Source organism: Myotis nattereri (assembly GCF_964212035.1).
Source record: "Myotis nattereri genome assembly, chromosome: 5".
NCBI classification, from domain to species: domain Eukaryota; kingdom Metazoa; phylum Chordata; class Mammalia; order Chiroptera; family Vespertilionidae; genus Myotis; species Myotis nattereri.
In genome coordinates, this window is record NC_138080.1 from 55,660,126 (window position 1) to 55,687,327 (window position 27,202).

At 38.4% G+C, this 27,202-nt stretch overlaps 1 protein-coding gene across 1 annotated transcript in view; it reads left to right on the forward strand.

Annotated features, from left to right (window-relative positions):
* IQCM (IQ motif containing M) overlaps window positions 1–27,202 on the forward strand; it is a gene marked incomplete at both ends in the record, with an annotated part of 298,165 nt that overhangs the window by 150,814 nt on the left and 120,149 nt on the right. Inside the window, 3 exons of the mRNA XM_081092768.1 lie at window positions 14,958–15,156; window positions 19,442–19,586; window positions 22,720–22,854. Of these exons, the coding sequence (XP_080948894.1) occupies window positions 14,958–15,156; window positions 19,442–19,586; window positions 22,720–22,854 (479 nt within the window). The remainder of the gene's footprint in view (window positions 1–14,957; window positions 15,157–19,441; window positions 19,587–22,719; window positions 22,855–27,202) is intronic.

The following is a 27,202-nucleotide window of genomic DNA, read 5'->3' on the forward strand; positions in this document are numbered from 1 at the left end:
AGTAACATTAAATGTAAATGGATTAAATGCTCCAATCAAAAGACACAGGGTAGCTGAATGGATAAGAAAATATGACCCATATATTTTCTATCTGCAAGAGACCCACCTCAGAACAAAGAATTCCCACAGACTGAGAGTGAAGGGATGGAACAATTTTTTTCAAGCAAATGGAAATGAGAAAAAAGCTGGAGTTGCGATACTTATATCTGACAAAATAGACCTCAAAGTAAAGGCCATAACCAAAGATAAGGAAGGCCACTACATAATACTAAAGGGAGCAATTCAACAAGAAGATATAACTCTGGTAAACATTTATGCACCCAATACAGGAGCACCCAAATACATAAAACAACTTCTGGAAGATATCAAGGGAGAGATCGATAGCAATACAGTCATAGTAGGGGACTTCAATATCCCACTGACACCACTGGATAAATCCTCTAAACAAAAAATCAGCAAAGAAACAGCTTCCTAAATGACTCACTAGATCAGTTGGACTTAATTGACATCTTCAGAATATTTCACCCCAGAGGTACAGAATATACATTCTTCTCCAGTGCACTTGGGACATTTTCAAAGATAGACCATATATTAGGACACAGGCAAAGTCTCTTCAAATTCAAGAGAATAGAAATCATAACAAACATCTTCTCAGATCACAATGGCATAAAATTATAAATCAACTACAATATAAAAACATTGAAAAAAAATCAAACACTTGGAGGCTAAATAGCATGCTATTAAACAATGGCTGGGTTACCAGAGAGGTCAAAAAAGAAATAAAAAGCATCCTGGAAACAAACGACAATGAAAACACAACAATCCAAAATCTATGGGACACAATGAAAGCAGTCCTGAGAGGGAAGTTCATAGCTCTACGGGCCTACCTCAAAAAACAAGAAAAACTGGCAATAAATGATCTAACCCTACAACTCAAAGAGTTAGAAAGAGAGCAATGAGAAAAGCCCACAGTATCCAGAAGAAAGGAAATAATAAAGATCAGAGCAGAAATAAACAACATAGAGCCCAAAAAAAACAATACAAAAGATCAATGAAACCAAGAGCTGGTTCTTTGAAAGGATTAACACATTGTATGCGGGAAATGTTGTATACGTTTTACGTTGACTGGTAGTAGAGTGCGGGACACGTATTAATACATTTTTTATAGTCTAGCGGTAGAATGCGGGTAACATATAAATACGTTTATTTTTATACTTTTTTATTGCTCTAAAGGGATGCTAACATGCAGATATACGAATTCCAAAGGACAAAATTTGGGTCTCTAACACATACAATGGTGAATTATGTATGTACTTCCAGATATAACGGTAATCCGTCTATTCAACTGCAAAAATGACCCACGCCACCTGTTAGTGCGTGATAAAAACTACCCGCAAACAATGTGTTAACAAGATTGATGAACCTCTCGCCTGGCTCACCAAGAAACAAAGAGAGAGGATCCAAATAAACAAATTCAGAAATGAAAGAGGTGAAGTAACAACTGGTCCTACTGATATACAAAGGATTGTCAAAAAACACTATGAACAACTCTACTTCAACAAACTGGACAATCTCGATGAAATGGACACATTCCTAAAAAAATACAAGCTTCCAAAACTCAATCAGGAATTATCAAAAAACCTGAATAGGCCAATAACTACTGATGAAATTGAAACAGTAATAAAAAATCTTCCAGCAAACAAAAGCCCTGGACCAGATGGCTTCACAGGGGAGTTTTGCCGAACATTCAAAGAAGAACTAAAGTCAATCCTTCTCAGACTATTCCAAAAAATTCAGGAGGAAGGCACACTTCCAAGCTCTTTCTATGAAGCCAGCATTACCCTAATCCCAAAACCAGATAAAGACACCACAAAGAAAGAGAATTACAGGCCAATATCCCTGATGAACATAGATGCTAAAATCCTCAACAAAATTCTAGCAAACCAGATCCAGCATTACATTAGAAAGATCATACACCATGACCAAGTGGGATTTATTCCAGGAATGCAAGGCTGGTACAATATCTGCAAATCAATAAATGAGGATAGATACATCACATAAACAAGTTGAGAGATAAAAATCACATAATCATATCGATTGATGCAGAAAAGGCATTTGACAAAGTCTAACACCCTTTTCTGATAAAAACGCTCAGCAAAGTGGGAATAGAGGGATCATACCTCAACTTAATAAAAGCCTTATATGACAAACCTACAGCCAACATCATACTCAATGGGAAAAAACTAAAACCATTTCCCTTAAGAACAGGAACAAGACAGGGATGCCCACTTTCACCACTCTTGTTCGACATAGTACTGGAAGGGCTAACCAAAGCAATTAGACAACAAGAAAAAATAAAAGGCATCCAAATAGGAAAAGAAGAAGTAAAATTATGATTATTCACAGATGACATGATACTGTATTTAGAAAACCCTAAAGACTCCATCAAAAAACTATTAGACTTAATAAATGAATTCAGCAATGTAGCAGGATACAAAATTAATGCCAAGAAATCTATGGCATTTTTATACACCAACAGTGAACTTATAGAAAGAGAAATTAAAGAAACAATCCCATTTACCATTGCACCAAAAAAATTACGATACCTAGGAATAAACTTAACCAAGGAGGTAAAAGACCTCTACCCAGAAAACTACAGGACACTAAAAAAAGATAGAGAGGAAGACATAAACAGATGGAAGAACATACCGTGTTCATGGATTGGTAGAATCTACCCATCATCAAAATGTCCATACTACCCAAAGCAATCTATAGATTCAATGCACTCCCCATTAAAATACCAACAGCATATTTCACAGACCTAGAGTGAACTCTCCAAAAATTCATCTGGAATAAAAAATAAACCCCAAATAGCTGCAGCAATCCTGAGAAAGAAGAACAAAGTAGGAGGGATCTCAATACCAGATATCAAGCTGTATTACAAAGCCACTGCTCTCAAAACTGCCTGGTACTGGCACAAGAACAGACATATAGACCAATGGAATAGAATAGAAAACCCAGAAATCGACCCAAACCACTATGCTCAATTAATATTTGACAAAGGAGGCAAGAACATACAATGGAGTCAAGACAGTCTCTTCAATAAATGATGCTGGGAAACTTGGTCAGACACATGCAAAAAAAATGAAACTAGACCACCAACTTATACCATACACAAAAATAAACTAAAAATGGATAAAGGACTTAAACGTAAGATGGGAAACCATAAGATAATTAGAGGAATCCACAAGTAGCAAAATCTCAGATATATGCCCAATGAATTTCTTCACTGACACAGCTCCTAGGGCAGTGATGGCAAACCTTTTGAGCTCAGCATGTCAGCATTTTGTAAAACCCTAACTTAACTCTGGTGCTGTGTGACATATAGAAATTTTTTGATATTTTCAACCATAGTAAAACAAAGACTTATATTTTTGATATTTATTTTATATATTTAAATGGCATTTAACAAAAAAAAAAACACAACCAAAAAAATGAGTTTGTGTGTCACCTCTGACACGCGTGTCATAGGTTCGCCATCACTGTCCCAGGGCAATGGAAACTAAAGGGAAAATAAACAAATGACACTATATCAAAATAAAAAGCTTCTGCACAGCAAAAGAAACCATCAACAAAACAATAAGAAAACCCACTGCATGGGAGAACATATTTTCCAATGATATCTCCGATAATGGTTTAATCTCCAACATTTATAGGGAACACATACAACTTAACAAAAGGAAGATAAATAACCCAATAAAAAAATGGGCAACGGACCTAAATAGACATTTTTTGAAAGAGAACATACATAAGGCTGAGAGACATATGAAAACATGCTCAAAGTCACTAATCATCCGAGAGAGGCAAATCAAAACAACAATGAGGTACCATCTCACACCTGTCAGAATGGCTATCATCAATAAATCAACAAATGATAAATGTTGGTGAGGATGCAGAGAAAAAGGAACCCTTGTTCACTGCTGGTGGGAATGCAAACTGGTGCAGCCACTGTGGAAAACAGTATGGAGTTTCCTCAAAAAACTAAAAATGGAACTTCCATTTAATCCAGTGATCCCACTTCTAGGAATATATCCCAAGAAACCAGAAACACCAATCAGAAAAGATATATGCATACCTATGTTCATAGCAGCACAATTTACAATAGCTAAGATTTGGAATCAACCTAAGTGCCCATCAGCAGATAAATGGATTAAAAAACTTTGGCACATCTACACAATGAAATACTATGCAGCTGTAAAAAGGAAGGAACTCGTACCATTTGCAACAGCATGGATGGAACTGGAGAGCATTATGCTAAGTGAAATAAGTCAGTCAGAGAAGGATAAATATCACATGCTCTCACTCATTTGTGGATTATAATGAACAACATAAACCGATGAACAAAAACAGATGTAGAGACAGAGAAGCATCGATCAGATGCTCAAAACTCAGAGGGAAAGAAGGGGAGGGTGGGGGTGAGTGGGAAAGATCAACCTAAGGACTTGTATGTATGCATATAAGCATAAATGATGGATGTGGACAACAGGGGGTGAGGGTGAGGGCAGGATTGGGTGGATGAGGGGATATTGGGGGGATAAGGACAGATTTGTAATATCTTATTCAATAATGGGAAAATATATATTAAAAAAATAAATAAATGCCAAACAATTGGGATATAGTTAAATAAATTAGGGATATCCTTATGATGTAATACTATGCAGCCATTAAAATGTTTTATGGAAAAGAGGAAAATATTCACTATATGGTATTATAAAAATTGCTTATTAAACTATAAAAAAATAAAAATAAAATTCAACGTGATTTGAAACTTAAACAAAATAAAAATAAAAATAAAAACTATCTGATTTGATACCTTGATCCTAGATTTGTCAAACTATAAGTGAAAAATCAAATTCAGCTATTTAGCCCTGGCTTTTCTCTCATTTTTTCTTAGCATGACTTTCATAGGAGGTGAATTTTGCTTGAGGACACAGGGGATGTGCTTGTCCATGATGAAAACTGGTTTTATATCTAACCTCTAATGACTCACAGTTTTATCTTCTTTATATCATATTTTTATTGATTTCAAAGAGGAAGAGAAAGGGAGAGAGAGATAGAAACATCAGTGATGAGAGAGAATGATTTATTGGCTGTCTCCTGCATGGGCCCCACTGGGGATTGAGCCTGCAACCTGGGCATGTGCCTTTGACTGGAATCGAACCTGGGACCCTTCAGTGCTCTATGCATTGAGCAAAATTGGCAAGGGCTCACGTTTTTACCTTCATAAAGATTTTCTGATAGGTTTATAGAGACTCTTTAGTCACTAAGAATCTGTAAAAATAATTTTATCTATGTCAAAATTATCTTAAAACATTGTGAAAAAAGATAAATTTAAAAAGTACATTTGGAAGGTAATCCTACTCATTGATCTCTGAAAGTCATAATATATTTTCCAAATCTCACCTACTTACAACTTGTTTTTGTAGCCTGCATAAAGCTGAGCAGGATATATAGTCTGGCTGTATCTTTTCAGTACCAATGAAGCCAATAAAAGGACCAAAAGCCAGTCAGCTAAATCATCCTAACCATTGAGGACTTCCCACTCCAACCTTGCTGAAGTCATGGCATAATTTTGTCCCCTTTAGATTTTATCACATAACACATAACAAGGAGGGCTCTGAATTCTCACTATGCTAATTATACCTTCAAAGTCTTGAACAGTCAATTTATTGCAGCATCATTTATAAAATTTGCATAGTAACATTTATCCAAAATATTATTTTGAGAATTAAAGGAGAAAGTGTGTCAGAAGGGCTTAATAAAAGATTGCTGTAACCACTGCTACTAATCTATGCTCCTAATGGATATACTTATTGCATTTTTTCTTTTATATTATACTAGAGGCCAGGTGCATGGATTTGCGCACCAGTGGAGTCCCTCAGCCTGGCCTGCGGGGATCAGGCCGAAACCGACTCTCCAACATCCTACGGGGGTACCAGATTGTGAGAGGGCACAGGCCAGACCGAGGGACCCCACTGGTGCATGATCTGGGCCAGAGATGAACCGCGGGAGGGCTCCAGGACAGCATGTCTGGCCTGTCTCGCCTAGTCCTGATCGGCGGGACCCCAGCAACAAGCTAACCTACTGGTTGGAGTGTCTGCCCCCTGGTGGTCAGTACACCTCATAGCGACTGGTCAAACGGTCAAACAAATGGTCGGACATAGCATATTAGGCTTTTATTACATGGGATATGGCATATTGGTCTATTTCAGAAAATCTGAACAAATTAGAAAACAGAAACAAATAATCATTTTTTTCTTTACATTGAAGTTTTCTTTATAACCTAGTATTTAGTTAGGGATTTGCATTTATTTAATTGGTGGATTTAATGAATTTGAATATTATGAGGACAGCTCCTGAGAAAGAATTCCTTGGAAATCTTCTCAGATGGTTTTGATGCCACCCTTGATGCAGAAGTTCTACATTAATACAGTCACTAATGATATTTGGCATGTTTCTTTCTGGCCTTATTTATATGTGTCATTAAAAATAATGCTTCAGTCATATAATGAATATAATGTACTATCTTCATTTTCAATATAATTTTAAAATCATAAGCATTTATCAATTTATTATGTAATCTACATAAATGTCACTTTTATGACCACATACTAATTTATTCATTGGATATAATACTAGTTACTTAGATATTTCTTCCATTACAAATGAAACTATAAAGAATTTCTTTATACATGCAGGTTTTCTTGGAAACTTTAACTCTTTTGAAAATTAGTGCTAGTGAGAATTATCTGTTTATCTACACTAATAAAAGACAAAGATGCAAATTGACCGTACCTTTGCTACGCCTTAAGCCATGCCCACCAGCCAATCAGAGCGACTATATGCAAATTAACCCACAAGATGGTGGCTGGAAGCCATGGAGCTGGAGTAATCAGGAGGCTTGGTTGCTCCAATGTTGGAGGAAGCCATGCTTCCCAGCCTGCAGCGGCGGCTCTGAGCTCCACTCAAAGCAAAAAGTTTCAATTATAGAAGGTAAATAAACCCCAGACACCTGCTTTCAGCCAGCTATGGCCACGGAGCTGGAGGGGGCAGGAGGCTTCCCTCCTGCCCGCCCTGGCCGGCTCTGAGCTCCTCTCAAGGCTACAAAGTTACAATTATAGAAGGTAAATGAATCCCAGAATAAAAGAAAAAAAGGAGAGGCTGGGAGGTTCTGTTGCTGGAGGGGCTTGGCCACCCTGAAAAAGGCCCTCAGCCCCTCACCCAGACTGGCCAGGCACCCCAGTGGGGACCCCCCACCCAAAAGGGAGTGTGGCCACCTTGAAAACAGCCATCAGCCCCTCACCCAGGCTGGCCAAACCTCCATGGGATGAGGGCCCCCACTGGGGGGGCAGGGGCTTGGCCAGCCTGCAAACAGCCATCAGCCCCTCACCGAGGCTGGCCAGGCACCCCAGCAGGACACCCACCCTAATCCAGGACACCCTTCAGGGAAAACCAGCCAGCCCCCACCTGTGCACCAGGCCTCAATCCCATATAATAAAAGGGTAATATGGAAATTGACCCTAACAGCAGAACAACTGGGAATGACTGGTCACTATGACACACACTGACCACCAGGGGGCAGATGCTCAATGCAGGACCTCTCTCCTAGTGGTCAGTGCGCTCCCACAGGGGGAGCTCTGCTCAGCCAAAAGCCAGGCTGATGGCTGCCAGCACAGTGGTGGTGGCGGGAGCCTCTCCTGCCTCCTCAGCAGCGCTAAGGATGTCCGACTGCAGCTTAGGTCTGCTCCCTGCTGGTAAGTGGACATCCCCTGAAGGCTGCCGGGCTGCCAGAGGGATGTCTGACTGCCAGCTTGGGCCTGAACCCCCAGGGAGCAGGCCTAAGCCAGCAGGTGGACATCTTCCGAGGGGTCCCAGACTGCAAGAGGGCATAGGCCAGACTGAGGGACCCCCCCTCCCCAGTGCACAAATTTTTGTGCACCAAAGCTCTAGTTTATCATATAATAAAAATGCCCTTCTTCCCCTGACTCTGAGGTAGTATGTGCATACGTACTCATAAGGGAGGGAAGCTGGATTGTAAGCTTGCTTTCGGAGCCCTACCTTGTGGCTAGGTTATAGTCTAAGGCACAATTTTGACTAAATAAGTTGGTTCAGCAACTTTTGACTCAATATCATTAACTTGGTGTTTTATTGGACCAGTTTTGTTAACAAAAATGGAATAAGAGGTATTTATTAAAACATAAAGACGCCCGCATTGTAGGGCTAGTAAAATGAGAATCATATGATGGGAAGGCATCAGTAACTTCTGTCTAGAAGATTGATAAATTCTGTAGTGTTATATTATTTAAAATTATTTTATGTGGCAGAGATATTTTTATTATCCTTGTCAGTTCTTCTACTGAGGTTAGGAGTTAGGAGTCACTCTATTTTCCTCTTCCAAGTCTTACCTACATTATTTATCACAGTGTAAGCATCTTCTTTCTCTTTTTAACATCCTAAACCAGCTGTGGGCAAACTACAGCCTGCAGGCCGGATCCGGCCCGTTTGAAATGAATAAAACTAAAAATAAGACTGTACCCTTTTATGTAATGATGTTTACTACATTTATATTAGTTCACACAAACACTCCATCCATGCTTTTGTTCCAGCCCTCCGGTCCAGTTTAAGAACCCATTGTGTCCCTAGAGTCAAAAAGTTTGCCCACCCCTGTCCTAAACTTTTCTAATATTCCTTGTTTGTTTGACATTCTATCAGGTGAGCATCTCTTAAGCAGTAAAGGAGAAACCAGGCTGGTTAATTTAGTGGCCATCATTTTCACATAAGTGCATCCTTGTTTCTTAATAGGAGCCACTATATCTAGTAAAATGACTTGTCTTTAAATAAAGTATCTTTAGTATGGAATATGGATACAGGTTAGATTTTTCAATTATAATATGGTAGAAAAAAGTATTGATTTTTATCAAAACTTTGTAAATAAACACTCATATAATAAATTCAATAAGGTACTTTGTATACACTTAACTATTGTGCTACATTGTTTTGTAGATAAAGTAAATTAATATGATTTTAATTTCTATAAAATCATTTTTGATAATTTATTAACTTCTAGTCTATATTAAAATTTTATTAGGACTTATTTCCTAGAGTTCCAAGTGTTTAGTTGAAACCATTTCCATACCTTTAAAGGATGTTTCAGTCTAGTTTATACAAGTAAAGTAAAAAAAAAAAATTGAACTTTATAGTTTCTCACAAAAGTGAAGATTTCTCACATCTTAATTAAAAATTAATGTTAATCATAATTTAATCTGTTTATTCAGTTCTAGATAATTAATTATGTTTTTATTGGACCTTAGATTAAGCAGACTAAAGTTGTCTATTTCTGGAAAAAAAAGAACTACAGCAGGTTCATGGTTATAATATTAGTTTAAATTGAGAAGCCTGTGGTCATAAGTCTTTTACTTCTACTATAAGGTATTAAGAAAGTACATTCTTTTTTTAAAAATATATTTTATTGATTTTTTACAGAGAGGAAGGGAGAGGGATAGAGAGTTAGAAACATCGATGAGAGAGAAACATCAATCAGCTGCCTCCTGCACACCTCCTACTGAGGATGTGCCTGCAACCAAGGTACATGCCCTTGGCCGGAATTGACCCTGGGACCCTTCAGTCTGCAGGCCGATGCTTTATCCACTGAGCCAAACTGGTTACGGCAAGAAAGTACATTCTTAAAAAGGCTACCATTCTTTTTATGTCTATTATAGAAGACATAATTTATGAACTGTAACTTGTATCAGGAGCTTTGAGCAAGTGTGAGAAAGGCAGAAACTGCCTGTTAAAGGTTAAGACTGAATTGTGTAATATACATTTAGTGTGTATTTAATATTATAGCCAATAATATCAGAGTAGAGAGGAATAAGGCCTTCTACTGGGAATATGCATAGCCATTCCACAAGGCTTTAGTTATTGAGCGCCTGGAAAAAAGAACATCATTACCCACAGTGCGGACACTCACAAACCTCAAGTTAAAAAAACAAAAACAAAAAACTTATCTCATAAACTGCTTGTCATGAGTATTACTACTTGACAGAGATAATTTACCTTTAAAATAAAAAAAATCTAAAAATTAATTTGACAGTTATTTTATTAGTGTTTGGGTATAAACATAAGTACATGTATCAGTTATGTATTGCTCCAACAATGTCACTAAATACGGTGGCTTAAAATAGCTATTATTATTCTCACGTGACAATTTTGATGATCTGCTTCAGAATCAGCTAATATCACTCACTGGGTACAACCCACTTGAATTGCAAACAACTAGTCTCTTTTCCATGTGGTCTCTTATCCTTTGAGAGTTGCTGGCTTGTTCTCATGCAGATGTAGGGGTCCAAGAGAACGGAACTGTGTTGTGTAAGGCCTCTTGGCACATGCTAAGGATTGTCACAGCATCACTTCCACGGGATTCTATTGGTCAAACCAATTCACAAAGTCAGCCTAAATATATAGGTAAGTATAGACTCTACCTCTTGATGGATGGAACTATAAAATCAAATTGCAAAGATAGGGATATAAGGAGTCATTAATTGGCCATCATTGCAACAATTTTCTCTGTATGCTTCCAGTACATTTATATTAATAACTAGAGGCCCAGTGCATGAAATTTGTGCATGGGTAGGATCCCTAAGCCTAGTCGGCAATCAGGGCTGATCAGGTTCCCTGCCTCCCGGCCTCCCCACCTCCTTCTTCCCTCACTTTGTCAGTGCCCCACCGCCACGACTGGTCACCCACCATGCTCCATGCTGCCCCCTGGTTGTCAGCACACATCATAGAGAGCAATCGAACTCCAGGTCTCCTGGTTGAACTCCTGAGGGGACAATTTGCATATTCGCCTTTTATTAGATAGGATGTTTTAATTGTTATATATTAAAGTTAAGGATGCACCACTTTTCTTTGATCACTCACCTCCTTTCATATTTTGGACTTTGATAAATAAGACAGCTGATAAATATCATGCTGAGTGAAATAAACTATGGGGCATTGTAATAAGTTCAAGGATTTTGGGCTAATCAAGGAAATGATATGGCTAGGAGGCGGCACTAGCACATAACAAGCTTTATTTGGGCATCACATAGATAACTTTTCATGAGAGGGGAAGTCTCTCACAGCAAACAATCAAGAGATGATGGCATAGAGCCACCACCCAGAATGAGAAGAGAGTAGCAGAGAGGGGGAGTCAGAGAGGGGCTTTAATATTTAGGTGATGTCATTCAGCAGCATGATGGGGAGTCTCTGGTTAAGAGAATCCCAAAGGGCAGCCATAGTGTGCAATCTTTTTACCCCCAGCATTTGTGTTATCTATGACAACAGATGTTAGTTATAGTTTGGTGGTATATGCAAAGCAGGCAGTCTCTAAATATGCTTATTTGGGCCACGTTTAAAATAATTGGATGTCTAACAATTTTGAGTTTAGAGCCAGCAGGCTTCTCAGCTCATGGTCCTAGCCTGACTTAAGAAGTAAACAACAAAGGGGCCAATATACAAGGACTATCTTTGGTTCATTTATATAACAACCGTGACAAAATGCCTTGCCATTTCTAGCATTCCTCCTTTTAATAGTGAAGAAGAAAATCTTTGGTATAGTCCTGCAGCCACATGGCACACCCAAAAGATAGGTTAAAAAGACATAACAGTTTGTTTTTGAATCTGGGGCTTGAATTTGGAGAAAACAATATTGGAAAGAATTGTCAGAATAGGCAAAATATGAGGAAAAGTCATAGGTACCTTTTGAGTAAATAAAAAAAGTAGCAGCCACAAGTAACTAAATATTCAGAATACCAGTTTTTACAAAAAAAAAGTAGATCACAAAGAAGAAAAAAGATTCATGAGCGTGATAAAAGGAATATTTTGTGATATAAGGAACTTTCATATTCTAGAAAAATATATTGAAGGTACTGATATTTTCTTTATCAAATTAAGAGCAGATAGTCTATTCAAAAATCAGTTCATCAATATAAGAGAAAGTAAATCAAATTTTAATTTTATTTTATATATCACTTATGCCACATTTTATAAACAAGGATTAATAAGCACTTCTCTTTTTTATGACTAAGCTCATTACACCTGATCTGTCAAAATTTTGTATGTTTTATAGTGTCTTTCAACCCATTTTTTTTAATATAGTTCACATTCCATTAAGCCTTCTATAAATTATTCGTCAACCCCAAATTTCCCTTTTCTTTATTTTTAGATTTTAATTATTTAGAAATGTATTGATCAAAATCCATATGTCTAAGGCCTAAGATAAAATTATTTTATTTTTCATTGATAAAAAATCAGACAAAACGCATCCATCATTTGAAAAATGTGTTTGTATTTATTTATAGCATTTTTACTTAACATAGTTTCATTCTTTTATATTAAGTATAGCTTTTAAACATAACAACTTAATTTCAATTCTCTCTCTCTCTCTCTCTCTCTCTCTCTCTCTTACACACACACAACACACACACACACACACACACACACACTTCTCCATAGATAACTAAGAACTGTGTGCCATTCAGGGTCACTTAGTAGGCCAGAACTTCTCTGTGACCACCGCTGAAGATTCAACAATACACATCGCACATCAACTTACAATCACACGTATCACTTTAAGACTTATTTACACTTTGTTGTTAGAGAATGTAACTTTGGGTATTAACTTGGCTCATTTGGGCATTTCTATAATAACATTTCTCTTATTTATTCCCTGAGGAAAAAAAAGCCATGAACTCAGAATCTTTTAGATTTTATAGTAGGTCTTGAAAAGCTGGACAAGCCAAAAATAATCATTTCCACTTCATCTCCATTCTGTTTATCTCATATATGGGAGTCCACTCATAAAACTTGTTATATTAACCAAGCAAATATCCTCTTAGAAATCAGAACATCTTCTTTTCTAAGCTATTCAATATCAATCCCATATAATAAAAGGGTAGTATGCAAATTGACCGAATGGCGGAATGACCGGTCGCTATGATGTGCGCTGACCACCAGGGGACAGATGCTCAATGCAGGAGCTGTTCCCTGGTGGTCAGTGCACTCCCACAGGGGGAACGCTGCTCAGCCAAAAACTGGGCTCATGGCTAGCAAGCACAGCGACAGCTCTAAGGATGTCCGGCTGACAGCTTAGATCCGCTCTCCCCAGGGAGCTGGTCTACGCCATCAGTCAGGCATCCCCCAAGGGCTCCCAGACTGCGAAAGGGCGAAACTGGGCTGAGGGACACACCCCTACCCCCCGCCCTCAGTGCATGACTTTTTGTGCACCAGGCCTCTAGTCTTAATATAAACAAACAAAAAACTCTTCTTCATTTCCCTCCTTTTCTGATAGTTTTGTCTATTTAAATAAGATATGTCTCCAGAGAACAAAATATATTTTGACTCATTAACCTACAGAAGTTTTTTCAAGAGAGAGAATGACAGAAAAAAGAAGCCACAGACACAAAAGAGTTACATTTACTAGAAACTGTACAAGGTTAACTTCCATTCTTTCACAAGGAGAACAAGGACATTTTTCATTTATATATACAAGCACAAAGAAACCAACATTCTAAATACTACACCTTTAGCAATAGGTCAAACATAACATGGAATACAATTTTCAGTGCCTGAGCAATGTCACTGGTCAGTTGTAACTTGGGAGTGGGAAGGTCAAGGAACCAAAAAGGATCTCCAAGAAATGCTTGTTATGAACATCTCATGACTTGCAGCTGACATCAGTTATAGTGGGCCCAAAATTATCCCTTGAATGATTTTAGCTATACTGGTATTCAAACAACGTAATACAGGGTATTTCGGAGCATGCCATAAGCTACAAGACAAACCAACTGACTAGATGGGTCAAACAATCAAAATCAGACCCCCAACATTTCACTTACTAAATGAAGAAAAATAATGGCTTTGTATAAAACAGAACAAGACGCATTAAGAATCAGCTTAATGAAGACATCAAAACAGACTCAGAGGGGGAGAAAAAAGCAGAAATAGAGTCCGTGCCTTTCACTGTGGGGATCATGAAAGTTGGGCCTGGGAGTCAGAGGTCTCTAGGCAGTGCACTTTAGGGAAAGCCTCAGCTCTGGTGAAGTTCACTTGGGCATCTCATTGGAACTTCAGCTGTGACAAGTTGCAGAGTCAAAAGCAATTAAAAAGAATAAAAAGCCTTTTGTATACTAACCAGTACAATGAAACTGGACTTTGGAAGACTTTGAAAAACTGACTACTATATAAAAAAATACAACCTATATATAAAGGAAAAATGCAGGTGCAAGAATACTAAAGTTACAGAGCAAGCGTCTGTGCATGACAGAAAGTCTGCAGTTTTTTTCATATGTTCTCGTCACTACAGGGGCTGTCAATATCAGTATTGCAGGGCTTGTCCTTGTTTCCAGTATGATCCCTCACCTCTGCGATCCTGTAGTCCATGACCCTACCAATATCACTGTGCCTCTCAATTGATAGTATTTGGAAAATAAAATTAATTTTCAGAAGGTTGCTAAGTAGAGTAGCACCACCATATAAGCACGAAGAAGTCTTTAGTTTAATAGCTTCTGGGACAGTATAATTACTTTGACTAATTGTCTCATTGTATGAAAATACTATTTGCCTTGGATTCTATTTCTCTCTTTTGAATAGTTGTGAATAAGCTTTGAGAAGCTCACTTTATTCTGAGTTTTCTTTTTTCCAGAAGATTAATTTTATACATGCTAAATTGATTCTGGTATGTTCAACCTTCTTTGAAGAACCCCATTGACAGGTTTAAGCAATGTATATAAATTCTGTGTACACATTATGACATGTTTCTTATTTCAATATACTCATCAGTAAAACCATTTAAAGACTTTTCAGTGTTTTTTTTTTTTTAATAAACTCTAATAAAACATTTTCTATTTTATTTTTAGGGCACCTTCTAGTCTAAGTAAAATCAGTAAATTTGACAGCAAAGTTAAAAGAATTGGGCCACACATAGAAATTTTCCAAGTATTCCGGGAAAGGGCCAGATCTATAATCACCAAAAAAACAATTAGAATGATCACCGTCGTGCAGGCTTTTGTCAGAGGGTGGCTAGAACGCAGAAGATACCACAGAATATTGAACAAGGTAAAGTGTCTGTTAAATATTATGAGGTGTTTATAATATATCTAATGTAGATTCAAGTAAAATTTTGAATAATCATCTGGTCAGTAAACTCATGATTTTTCTAAATAATGTTCTTTCTGCCTTTTTTGGATTAAGAAAATGTTATAAATAATCTACTTTGCTGATTGTGTCAAGCTGGAGATTCTCAACAAAAGGCCTGGCTTATCCTTAACCGAAAAGCAGTTCTGGGGCTACTTTTACTTTAAAGCCAGGACCACCTATATTTGCACTAATTTTGTTTCTCCTTTGCTATCTGTTTATTCTCTGTGAGCATATGGATGGCGAGTGTGAATGTTTGTGGAGATTAAGTTTCTATAGAAAATGGCAGAAAGATGACTAGTAAAACACAGGTGAATTTCCAGGCCACTTTAAGAACCCAGACCGAAGTTGGTGATCAAGAATTGGAGTGGTACTATTCCTCCTGCTTATATAATTATCTTTAGTAATTAGGAAAAGGAAGACACAGAGAGTATGTCTTGTCTAAGGGTACACATCTAGCTAGTGGCATACTCCAATTTTGAGAATCAAACCTAAGTCTATATGGCTCCAGAAATTTTAAAATATTAGACATTCTAGTACCAATAGTAGCCAATAATCATTGCAAAATGGTGGATTCTTTTCTTAAATCAGGCTCAACATGGACATTGAATTGCCCTGTCAATAGCTGAGGCCAGCCCTGGCTGGTGTGGCTTAGTTGGTTCAGAGTAGTATCATGCACTGAGCGGTCACCAATTCGAATCTCGATCAGAACACATGCCCGGGTTGCATGCTCGATCCCCAGTAGGGGCTGTGCAGGAGGCAGCCGATCGATGTTTCTCTCTCTCAACCCCTCTCCTCCTCTCTCTCTAAAAACAATAAAAACATGCATTTTTTTTTAAAAAAAACAACAAACTAAGGCTAGATTAAATTCCCTTCTGACCCTATAGATCTAACTGGGGTATGCTCACATCAGGGAGATGACATGGAGATCCACAGGTGTATTCATAGAGGCACCAATTTTGTGGCCATCAGGAGTGACTGCTAAGGTTTTACAGTGTGCATTGGAAGAAAATAAGATTCAGTGATACAGGTGATCAAAAATGTGTACTTAGTCTTGATACTAAGCAATTAGATATAGAATGATTGAGTATGTGCTTCGGAAAGTAATAAAAGTCATCAGTCTGACTTCGGGCAGGGGACACAAAGAAGACAAAGTACAAAACCCAAGAGAGACATGTCCTTGTAGCTACGTTGTGGCTAAGGGCTTCACTAATTCTCTTGTGGGCGAGGAAGTAAATAAAAACTCATCTGTAATGTTATTTGTGTTTTGTATATTTATTAAATGTGTTTATGTGTATGCACTTAAGATTACTATTCAGAATATTCAATTTTTTATTTCATTGTATACAGGTTTAGTCACTTTAAAACCTTTTCCTTTTTGTTTTTAAAAGGTTTTGAATAAAGATCCTTTGGGATATTGTCTTACATATTTGTTTAGACAAGTTTAGACTTCAATCAATGAGTATGGTCAAGACATCTGGTTATAGGTCAATAACATTTTTTAAAAAGTTAAACTGTGGGGAAATATTTGCTGAAATATTGCACAATGGTTATATGCAAACATCTATCTTACACACTGATAAAAAACCATCATAATAATAGAAAAAAATAAGCAGAACACATGAACCAGTACTTTACAGCAGGAGAAACATAAGTGGCTAATAAACGTGAAAGGGGGCTACTGTTGCTAGAAAATCAAATAAATGAAATCCCACTGAGTGTTATATGGTAATGGAATTCTCCAAATGAGCAAGTAATTCTTTACATATTTTTTAAAAAGATAAAAGGCTGACTGAAAATACCTACTGAAAAACATTTTCTTCTTTTTTTTTCATGTTGTGGTGTGATGCGTATGATACACTTACCCTTTAAAACTAACAGGGATTGGAAAATTATAATTAGTAATTTCCAGTGAGACTTTTCTATTTCAATATTGCTGTTATAGATATCAAGTTTTTAGATAATTTGTGACTTGAGAAATGCATGGAAATATAAATATTTCCCTGTCCACGACATCATAGCTGAGGCATATTTCCATGCAGAAGCCTGACAGAGAGGCACGCTGGAATAAGAACTGCAGCTTCTTAACCCTAAACACCTTCTGACAAATCTTCTGAATGCTCAGACCTGAGAAGGTTTTCCTCATAAAATAAGTGATGTACCCCAAAGAATATTTATTAAATTCAGAGGGAAAGATGCTCAAATTAGCTTTGGTGTCTGCCCAAAGCTCCTGCTCTCTCTGCAAATGGCATCATCTGTCTAAGCAGCACATGCCAAGCTGGGACCTTTTGGCTCCTGTTCTAATTTAATGCATTGCTTGATTCTCAATTATAAGCAAAAGAAACCTACTGACAGCTTTAAGCTGGAAGATACTGAGGATAATATTGGGCAGAGGATTGAGAACTAAACTCAGAAATAAGAAGATATACTGCATGTAGCTCCCAGGGCTCCAGCCACATCCTGCATAGGAAGAACCTGATATAGATCCTGAATCTGAGGTATTCTGGCCTCCACGAATACTGCCCTTGGAAAATGGACATTGCTGCCACGGTTGCTCTACTACACAAATAGACTTCCCACTATTTTGCTTTTAAAAGCATTACTAGTTTTGATTCAAAACGTGGATTTGGTGCAGATAATGGATGAAGTTTCATCACGTGTGCGTATCCTAGCAACATAGAGAGCTTGGGTCATGAGCATCTGATTTGTAGCTTCAAACTGTAGGAGGTTTTTGCCTTCCACTAAGATTCATAGGGTGGGGAATAGTCCAATAAAGTCTGACATCATTATTATTATTATTATTATTATTATTATTATTTTAAATGAGCCTATTGAACAAAAGGCAGATTAAAAATAAACATATAAAATGTTATTAAATGTTGAAAGACATTAGCAAACATTAAGGATCTGCCTGGATTCTGATGGCATTCAGATGGAAGGTTAAAGGAGAAGAGGAAAGTAGTGACATTACACTAATTATTTTTTCATTCAAGCAAATTAAGCAGTATTTCATTGATACTATCGCTAACTTAAGACATGAAGGTTGAGCATAACATTTAAATTTCTGAGAAGAATCGCAAAATTAAGCAAAGGTAAAAAAAATAAAATTATAAAAATAACCTTGAATCAGATGAAACAAAATAAATGACAAAAGCAAGAATAATCATAAGTGTTATAAAAAGAAATAAACTAGGAAAGAAGTCAGAACAAAAGTTCACAAAATAGGTAAGGCATACTAAATGTAAGTAAATTAAGAGGAATATAGTATATAATTAAAAGTGTGGGCTCTTTTAATTAGTTTCATTTCAAAACTAATTCTGCAACTTACCAGCTATGGGACCTTAGGAAAGTTATTTAAAGATTTATACTTCAGGTTTTTTTTCACTTGTAAAATAGTATGCAAAGCACATCAAAGGAAAGCTGACTCAGGGAAATTCATGACCTTTAAATACATTCTTACAAAATAGTGAAAATCGAAGTTGAGAACAGAGAAAATAGGCTAAAAAGGGGAATTAATCAAGATACCTAGAAAATTAATGAGCTAGAAAATGTAAAATGTGAAAATAATTGCATTGATAAAATGGAACTGGCTACTTAGAAAGAAAAAATTCCTAAAATAGATGAATATTTTATTTTTTAAAGTATTAGTGTAGAAAATTAATATGCAGAAAAATATAGTCGCAGATGACATAAAGAAAATTTGCACATATGCTAAAAAGAGTTACTTTTTAAAATAGAGTTTTTAGAAATCAGCAAGAATAACCTGAAAAAGTCCAGTGAAAACTAGGTAAAATACATGAATATACAATTTTCAAAAGGAAGAAATACAAGAATTTGAGGAACCAGAGTGTATAGCTTTGGTAAAAGTTGTTCATTATAGAATAATGCTTTAATAAAACTTTGTTTTCTTTTCTGGCTGGGTAGGCTACATATTATAGAAATCTGGACATCACCCTATGAAGCTCCTATGAAAGTATCCATCACTGAAATCTCTATTCTGTGGGAAGTACGAGTATATGATAAATTCAATGAAATTCTCTGAACTTCAGCCATTCCCTCACTGTATAACACATGTATTTAACCAACGTAGGCATGAAATAATAAATGCGTCCATAAGCTAAGAAACTTAGTGAAATGAAAGGGACAAACTCAAATATAAGTAGCAGAATATATAATGAGCTTTACTGTTTTTGTTGTTATTTTATAGGCTTTGTATCATGGGCCAAGTTTGAAAGCAGTTATAAACATGTATCACAGACAAATCCATCGTGTTAAACATCGACTTTGTCTTTGGAGGACAAGACAAATTATAAACTATGCAGAGCTAGAAGAATGGATGGATAGAAAAAAATGTAAGTAATTAAGATGTTTCTGAATAATTATTTTTTATGGATAATAATTTTATATCCAATAATCTAGTATGAATGTACAGATATATTAATCTTTATTAAAATATGTACTAAGACCTTACAATTATTACACTGACCACCGTTTTTTTCCCCACTCACTTTATGTTTAGCTACTGACTTCAAAATCACATATTCCTTATCTAAATGCCCCCACTATTTTTACTCTGTCTTACCTTTATTCCCCCAAACTTTGTCACTAAATTCATTTTTAATTTTATATAGTTTTGCTCATTTTTCTTAGCTTTACTTTCTTTTCATGATTTCCCCTCCTTGGCTTATAACTGCAGATTACACTATTTCTGCATCTAAAAATAACCTTTTCAGTTTGAGAAAATAGACAACACACACACATACACACACACACAAAATGTGGTTATGTTTTCCAGTCTGGACTTTGGTAGTTTCTAGCTGAGAATGTGGGTAAAAGTCTTAAAGAAAGTGAGGGAGGAAGAATGCTCCAGGCAGAGGGAGAAGCAAGGATAAAGACTGGAAGTTGGATGCAGTTACTGTGGGAAGAAGCCAGGAGACTAATGTACTGGATAGAGTTTGTGAGCCAGAGCAGAGCAAACTGAGATGGGAGTAGGGACACAGGTTACATCAGGCTTTATAGACCACTGGATTTTACCTTAACTGAGTTGGGAAGCCTGTAGAGAGCTGTGGACCGAGGACTGGGGTGCAATTTATATCTGAACACATCACCCTGGAGGATTTTTTGAGGATAGGTTGACATGAGGAAAGGATGTCAAGAAGTCAAGTTGAGATCAAGGGTGCTCTGTCCAGCATAGGATCTGAACAATACAAGAAAGCTGAAGGAATGATTTTAAGAATTACCAACTAAGGCATCCATTTGCATTGAGGTCTAAAGTAACTCAAGAGTCTATAGAATTTTCAAGTTGTTATTTGTCTTCATGTTCTTTAGGAAATATTCCATTCTTTCCATGGTTTGATTGCTAATTAGGTTGATATTTGATATCTGACAGATAGCCATGTACCTTTTAAGTATCTTTTAATGACCAGAACATTTCATTAATTGTCATGATTTAAGTTTTATATGGACCCTAATTTAACCTATGTAGAATATTAATTCTGATAGTATGTTGCCAAATGTTTGTTTTGGGGGGCCTAATTACAGGTTAAAGACATAATTTCTCTCTTAGTAGAGTTAAAACGATAATGTTAATATGTGCATCCGTCTGATCTAGTGTGAGACATATAAAATGGATCAATTCAAGGAAAAACTAATAAAGGCATATGTACCTCAAGGAGAAATATATTTACTTTAACATAAAAATAAAAAGTGATTTTCTTTGTGTTAGTTTGGCTTTCTCTAGAATCAGACCCTGAGACAAGAATTTGAACTAACAACTAACTTATTTGTGAGTTGATCCCAGGAAATACTTTTAGTAGAATGGGGAAGTGAGACAGCGAAGGGATGGAAGTAAAAAAAAAAAAAAAAGAAGAAGAAGCGGTTTTTATCAAGCAGATTATCATGTGGGCAACTGAAGCTTAATTCCTTTAGAGAACAGTACAGCCAACTTGCCTCACCGCTGGGTCTTTATCCATCAACTCCCCCAGTCAGTGGTTGAAAGCTGCTCCAGTGTGGGCCTCAATTTCCTGGAACTTCTGACTTGCTCCTCAGGTGGGCAGAGTGGAGTCCAGCAGCCAGAGGGAGCTTTTAGGCAATGAAATACAGATGCTGGCAATGAAAAGTCAGGTCTATGTGCACAGAAATGTAAGGCACAAGGCTGTATGGATGGTGGCACCATTAGCAACTGCTCTAGTTTACTTATTTGAAATGAGAGGAAAAGTCATAGATACACTAAATATGAACTTGCTGCTGTGCTTCAGGATCTGGAATAGCTACTCATATTTAGGCAATCACTAAATACTGCTTGGATTTGTCAATGTCTCATGACTGTCCACCTCAGATGAATGAATGAGTGAACAGAAAGTTGAAGTCCATATGTTGAGTGCCAAGGTGACTCATTAACTTTTGTTAGAAACCTCTCTGGTACTCTTGTCATCCAGACATCCAGAGTGCATTTTTCAGAGCTAAACCTACATTGAATCAAAACCCGTCATCCTGTAAATGCTAGTTAACAATCAGCTTCATGGGGCTAACCCAGGGGTGGGCAAACTTTTTGACTCGAGGGCCACAATGGGTTCTTAAACTGGACCGGAGGGCCGGAACAAAAGCATGGATGGAGTGTTTGTGTGAACTAATATAAATTCAAAGTAAACATCATTACATAAAAGGGTACGGTCTTTTATTTTTTTTAGTTTTATTCATTTCAAATGGGCCGGATCCGGCCCGCGGGCCGTAGTTTGCCCATGGCTGGAATCCATAAACTTAAGAATAGAATCTCAATATCACCGTTTTGAAAAGAAAAAATGTTTATGTAAAACTACACTTACAAAATGTATGTGTCAATTCTCTTAGTCATTATCTAACCCCTGAATCATGCCATGTATGGGAGATAGGTGAGGGAATGCCCAACTGAGTGGTTTTATGTGGTAGCCATGAATCAGCAATAGCCAAGTACCTAAAACTAGGAAGTAAGAATACAGGAAGTCAGCAAAAAAGTATACATCATTCCACTTAGGGGCCAAATCAGAAGTAGAATATCAGTTCTAAGTAGAATCAGAAATTCAAGTAATTAGAATGTGTAGAAGTCAAAAAGAGGTGAAAAAAAATCAGGGGAACTACTAAGCAATGAATACTGAAATGAGTCAGCAGAAGTCAGGGCCCCCAGAAATCCTGACCTAGAAGCTTTGTCTTATGATATAGTTTGAGCACTCGTGTATGTAGGGTCTGTAGACAACTGTCATGTAAACCAGGCCAAAGGACACCAGTGTTCTCTTTGGGGAAGCAAATCCAAATTTATCTTCCTTCTAACCGTCTGTAGGAGGTTGACATGGTGCTACAGTAAGTATGGAGGCTTAGCACTAAACATAAAAATAAAACTGGGTTAAATTTGCTTCAAATCCAGATGAAACTTTTAGGTGGTTTGTACTTGATATATTATTTTGAAAGAAAGTGTTTTCTTTGATCTCCTCCCTCCCCCGCCTCTTTTAGACTATCAAACAATGTTTGCTAAGAGACAAGATTGGCAAGGATTAGAAAGAAGTGAGCTCCTTAAGTACTTCAATGACTGTGGTCATTACCCAACAGTGCAGCAAATTGATCAGGCTTGGGACCTGGTCCATAGAGGCAAGTAGTTTCTCCATTCCCCACCCTCAACCCCCGCCGCCTCTTTTCCTTTTCTTTTCTCTTTTTCCTTCTTGTCTTTTTCCTCCCTTGCTCTTTCCTTCCGTTCCTCTCTTTTATTAAACTTGTCGTATAAGTCCTTTTCCTCAAACTTATTTTTTTGTCTGATTTTAATATATATGAAGAAACATATTTAAAGTTTAAAAGAAGTTCATACAATGAACTTTCTTGGGTGGGTAGAAGAGGTGATTTTCACTCTTTAAGCTTTTAATGTATTTTATGCTATAAGCTACATTGGAGTGTATTTTAAACCACCGTATTTTAAAGACTGATGCTAATAAGCTTTCTCATAGATATATTTGGTACCAATGAACATAAATGCTTAAACATTGTAAACTGTTTCAAAGTAGTAGTTTTTTATAGTAATACTAGGGGCTCAGTGCACGAATTCATGCACCTTGAAAGGAACTGTGGGCTGTGAGACTGCGGTAGGCACAGGGACGGGTCTCTGCCCATCCTCTGCACCCTTACCCAGCCCCTCCCACCATGGCCCCCAGTCCCCTGTCTGCCAGCCCCCTCTCTGCCAGCAGCCCTGCTCAGGCTGTCACTGCTCCCACACACTAATGGTACCAGCCCTGCTTGCACCCGCTGATGGCGCAGAGTGATTGGGACTGGCGCTGGGCACAGCAGTGGGTATGAGCAGCGACTCCAGCGGCCGCTGCAGGTGTGAGCAGGGTTGACGCTGGCAGTGGGTGCGGGTGGCAGCTCTGGCGCCAGCACCGGGTGCCAGTGGGGCCGGCACTGGCAGCAAGTGCGAGCACCGGGCAGGACCACGGTGCGCAGGAGCAAAGACTTTTCAGTATCCACCAGAAGCTTGCACTGATGACAGCAACTGGCGCCCTGCCTTGGTCTGATGCCCCCACTCACCTGCTCCACCAACCTGCTGCGGCTGATGCCCGCCATATTCTGCACATGCCCCCTGGCGGTCAGCGCATGTCATAGTGACTGGTTATTCTATTGTTCCGTTGTTTGGTCTATTTGCATATTAGCCTTTTATTATACAGGATAATAGTTCAATGTAATAGAATTTTATAGTTAGGAAATAAATAAATGAAAAGATAGTGTTGTATGAGACTATTTAAGTAGAGTGACATTTCTTCTCTACTAGTAAACACTTGTAATGGGGTATAAATTGTTATTGAGATGTGAAAAACTCTATAAATTTTCCTTAGCTCCTTAAGATACTTCTCAACTTTTCTTTCTATGTTCATACTAATGTTATGGCTTGCTACCACAGTTAGAGAGGATGCATGGATGTAGCCACAATTTAATTGAGGGGGAAAAAGGTAAACAAACGCATTAGGATCTTTTTAAATGGAAGAATAGGGCTCACATGCTTGTAGGAAGGTGTGATTCAGGTCAGAGTGAGAAAGCTGAAGACTCATTATAGGGTTGAAGTTCTCTTCTTTCATTGGTTCTTAGTGTAAATTTGCCTAATGCTTTGCCTATGGACTTTGCTTTGCAGTGCTGTGCCGTAGACCAATTCCAGTGTGTCATAATTTCAAGAATTTCATCAAAAGGTTGATGAAACTTGGGGACTCACCAGGGTTGAGTCACACATGTAGTCACCTGTTGGGAATGGCTAAAGGCATTTCCCCAAACCTGAATAGGAAACTGATTGTGGCTGCCAGACAATTAAAGGGCATCTTAATCTACATGTTATTGCCTCCTACTGGCCAAACACCTGAACAGCCGTAGGCTATACCCCAAACTGACAATGCTTCTGTACCATTTGAAATCTTACCCTTTGAAGTGTATTATCTCCACCTTGCCTCAGGGCAAATTGTGTTAATAAAAGCAAGGGTCCTAGACAAGGAGGGACTCTCTTCAGTTCCTTTAGCTGAAGGTCCTCTGACCCCCAATGCCTTTCAAAATTGTAACTCGTCTCCAGACTCTTTATTAGTCCCTGGATTTCTATGTCATCTGCGCACAGCCTTTTCCAGATTCCTGAACCCTTCTTGATTCTGGGACATGAACCCCAGCAGTGCTGTATCCCTCGTATGTAGAATGCTTTTCTAGACTCTTAATGAACATTTGTTCATAGATGAGCAGAAGCATCCAAATCACTTTGTGCTTCAGTGGTCATGAATAGGTGGTTTGTTCAAGTAATTTTTTCCTGGTGATAAAGACATTGCATGTTCAAAACAACAATGAGGTACCATCTCACACCTGTCAGAATGGCTATCATCAACAAATCAACAAACGACAAGTGCTGGAGAGGATGTGGAAAAAAAGGAACACTCGTGCACTGCTAGTGGGAATGCAGACTGGTGCAGCCATTATGGAAGACAGTATGGAGTTTCCTCAAAAAGTTAAAAATGGAACTCCCCTTTGAGCCAGTGATCCCACTCCTAGGACTATATCCCAAGAAACCAGAACCATCAATCAGAAAGGATATATGCACCACTATGCTCATAGCAGCACAATTTACCATAGCTAAGATCTAGAAACAGCCTAAGTGCCCATCAGCAGATGAATGGATTAGAAAACTGTGGTACATCTACATGATGGAATACAATGTTGCTGTAAAAAATAAGTAATTCTTACCATTTGCAATAGCATGGATGGAACTGGAGAGCATTATGCTAAATAAAATAAGCCAGTCAATGAAAGAAAAAATACTACATGATCTCACTCATTTACGGATAATTAAGACCATTATAAACTGATGAACAAAAATAGATACAGAGGTAGAGCAACATTGAACAGGCTGTCAAACTACAGCAGGAAGGCCAGGGAGGTTTTTTTTTGTTTGTTTTTTGTTTTTTGTTTTTGGGGGGGGCGTGGTAAGAGATCAACTGAAGGACTTGTATGCATGCATATACGCATAACCAATGGACACAAGACACTGGGGGGTATGAGAGGCTAGGGGAAGGCCAAGGGGAGAATAAAAAAAAGACATATGTAATACTCTTTGTAATACTTTAAGCAATAAAACAATTTAAAAAAAGGCACTGTAATGCTAATTCCTATTTTAAAAATTACAATAAAATTGATTTTTTTCCTTTTACAGTAACCCAAAAAACTATTGTACAAACCTCCTGCCTGCATTCTGCATTCTACTAAATAAAGCTGATAGCACCAAAAAAAAAAAAAGACATTGCATATTTATTATAGAAAATTTGTGATATGGAAATACATAAAATGGCTAAGAAAGAGCAATTATTGACATTTGAAGTCTATCCATTATTTTTCTATACATAAGATGTTTTATGAAAATTGAGGTTATTTTCTATGTATTTGAAAATCTGAAAATCTGATCTTTTTACTTAGAAATACTCATAAGTTTCCAAGCCATAAATGCCTTATAATAATCTGTCATATGGATCATCTATAATGTATTTACTGTTGTATATTTAAACAATTTCCATTTTATAATAAACTAGAGGCCCAGTGCATGAATTCATGCATGGGTGGGGTTCCTTGGCCTGGCTGGCGATAAAGGCCTATGGGGGGCTGGCAGCTGGGGGGAGGGACCATTGGAGGTTGGCTGGTGGGGGGGATGAGGGGGGAGCGGTCAGGGGCCTTGGGCAGAGGGCAGCTCCTGCGTTGAAGGCCTGCCCCCTGGTGGTCAGTGCATGTCATAGTGACTGGTCGGCCAGCCATAATGGTCACTTAGGCTTTTATATATAGAGACTAGAGGCCTGGTGAACAAAAATTTGTGCACTGGGGGCGGGGGGAGGAGGGGTGTCCCTCAGTCCCGCCTGTGCCCTCTCCCAGTCTGGGACCCCTTGGGAGATAACGACCTGCTGGCTTAGGCCTACTCCTGGGTGGCAGAGGGCAGGCCCAATTCCTAGGTGCAGCCCCTGGTCGGGCACAGAGCAGGGCCAATCAGGTGGTTGGGGCGCTGCCCCCTGTCACTCACAGAGCAGGGCCCATCAGGGGGGTTGGGGCTCCGTACCCTGTCACGTACAGAGCAGGGCCCATCAGGGGGTTGGGGAGCTCCCCCCTGTCACACACAGAGCAGGGCGGATCAGGGGGTTGGGGCGCCGCCCTCTATCACCCACAGAGCAGGGCCGATCAGGGGATTGGGGCGCCGCCACTGTCTCACTCAGGGCAGGGCCGATGGAGAGGTTATGGCTCTACCCCGTCACACACAGAGCAGGGCTGATCAGGGGGTTGGGGTGCCTTCCCCTGTCATGAACAGAGCAGGGCGGATAAGGAGGTTGTGGCCCCGGCCACTGTCACACACAGAGCCGCAGGGTGATCAGGGGGTTTGGGCGCTGCCCTCTGTCACACTGATCCCGGAGCTGGGAGGCCTCTCAGCTCCGCTGATCTCGGTGCTGGGATG